Source organism: Sinocyclocheilus grahami, unplaced genomic scaffold, assembly GCF_001515645.1.
Source record: "Sinocyclocheilus grahami isolate Dianchi unplaced genomic scaffold, SAMN03320097.WGS_v1.1 scaffold923.1, whole genome shotgun sequence".
Lineage (NCBI taxonomy): Eukaryota > Metazoa > Chordata > Actinopteri > Cypriniformes > Cyprinidae > Sinocyclocheilus > Sinocyclocheilus grahami.
This window is the reverse complement of record NW_015506102.1, coordinates 175,161-176,666: the sequence shown is the minus strand read 5'-3', so window position 1 is coordinate 176,666 and position 1,506 is coordinate 175,161. Positions and strand designations below refer to the sequence as shown.

The 1,506-nt window shown below is 36.1% G+C and overlaps 1 protein-coding gene across 1 annotated transcript in view; it reads left to right on the top strand.

The window, feature by feature from the left end:
- Positions 1-508: 508 nt before the first annotated feature.
- The window catches only part of LOC107564303 (tripartite motif-containing protein 35-like), a 6,136-nt gene continuing 5,138 nt past the window's right edge, over positions 509-1,506 (top strand). The window contains exon 1 of the mRNA XM_016249339.1: positions 509-1,209. Coding sequence (XP_016104825.1) covers positions 814-1,209 — 396 coding nt within the window. The 5' untranslated portion in view covers positions 509-813. The remainder of the gene's footprint in view (positions 1,210-1,506) is intronic.

Genomic DNA, 1,506 nt, shown 5'->3' with positions numbered 1-1,506 from the left:
TCCACACTGTTATAGGACATATACTTTTTTATTGGTCACAAACTAAGTTCTTCTTATAATGTAGACACATTCTGGTTTCAACATCCAGTATATCAAGTAAAATGACTAAAATATAATTCATGGAGGATACATTGACTAAGATATTTTATAAAGCTTGCAATATTACTGTTATAAAAAATTGTCATATTGAGTAAAATGTCTTTAATTGCTGAATTAACTGAATTTTGCTGAAATTAGCTGAATTTCTCAAAAATGATATGAATTAACTGAAATGGACATTATATTGACTACATTGTACCAATATACAGTATATGTATTGTTTATTTCTAAACACTCCTTTTAAATAAATGTATTATAGCTTAGATAAAAACATACATTAAAAAAAACAAAAAAACATCTTGAGGTCATTTTTATGTGTCCAATAATACGAATTTTAAATAATTAAACCAAATCAAATGAAATTCAATCAATATTAAAAAATAAAAATAAAATCATTGGCTTCTTTTAGGGTTGAATGTTAAAGGGTTAAACACACCAAAAACTGATCAGAAACTCCACCCTCTTACAACACTTAGCAGGAAGAGCCTGACTTGTTATTTCTCCTTTCTGTCACTGATTTTCTTCTCTTTGACAAAAGCTAACAAGAATAAGCCATCAGTGGACAACGAAGAGAAAGACTTTGAAGAAGCATTTTTGGGAAGTTTGTTTCTGAACAGACAGCAGATCTTTGTGATTCTCGAGGTTATTCATGTTTGAAACCGTCGTTCAGAAAGTGAGAGTAAAGTTTAGGTTGCTGGAGCTCAAACAGTGAAAATGGCTTCATCGGCTGAATATGACTATAATTGTCCCGTGTGCTGTGAAATCTTCAAGACTCCTGTTCTTTTATCATGTAGTCACAGTGTCTGTAAAGAGTGTCTTCAACAGTTCTGGAGAACCAAGAAAACTCAGGAGTGCCCCGTCTGCAGGAGAAGATCCTCGAAAGAACATCCTCCATATAATCTGGCATTACAAAACCTGTGTGATTCATTCCTGACGGAGAGAAATGAGAGGCGTTCATCAGGATCTGAGGAGATCTGCAGTTTACACAGTGAGAAACTCAAACTCTTCTGTCTGGAGGACAAACAGCCGGTGTGTTTAGTGTGCTTTACTTCAGAACAACACGACAATCACAAATTCAGACCAATAAGTGAAGTGGTTTCATCATATAAGGTAGGTATAGGTCTCTGTCATTTTATTCAACTTCATATGACATATACTCAGGTCTGCATGCGCAACCAAAATAAGAAATGCGCTGTGTAAATTAGTTCCGAGCACGTGGTTGCGTACCGACGGGGTTGACGGCTGTTAAAGGCACACTATGTAATTTTCTCCGCTAAAGGGCCGCTGAGTGTGGAATCATGGGAGTTGTGGTCTTCATCCCCACAGCCGATGCAATCCGACGGGACTCGGGCAGAAATCATGTTCATGGATGAGCTAATGATTTATTAACGTAGTAGAATGAAGCAG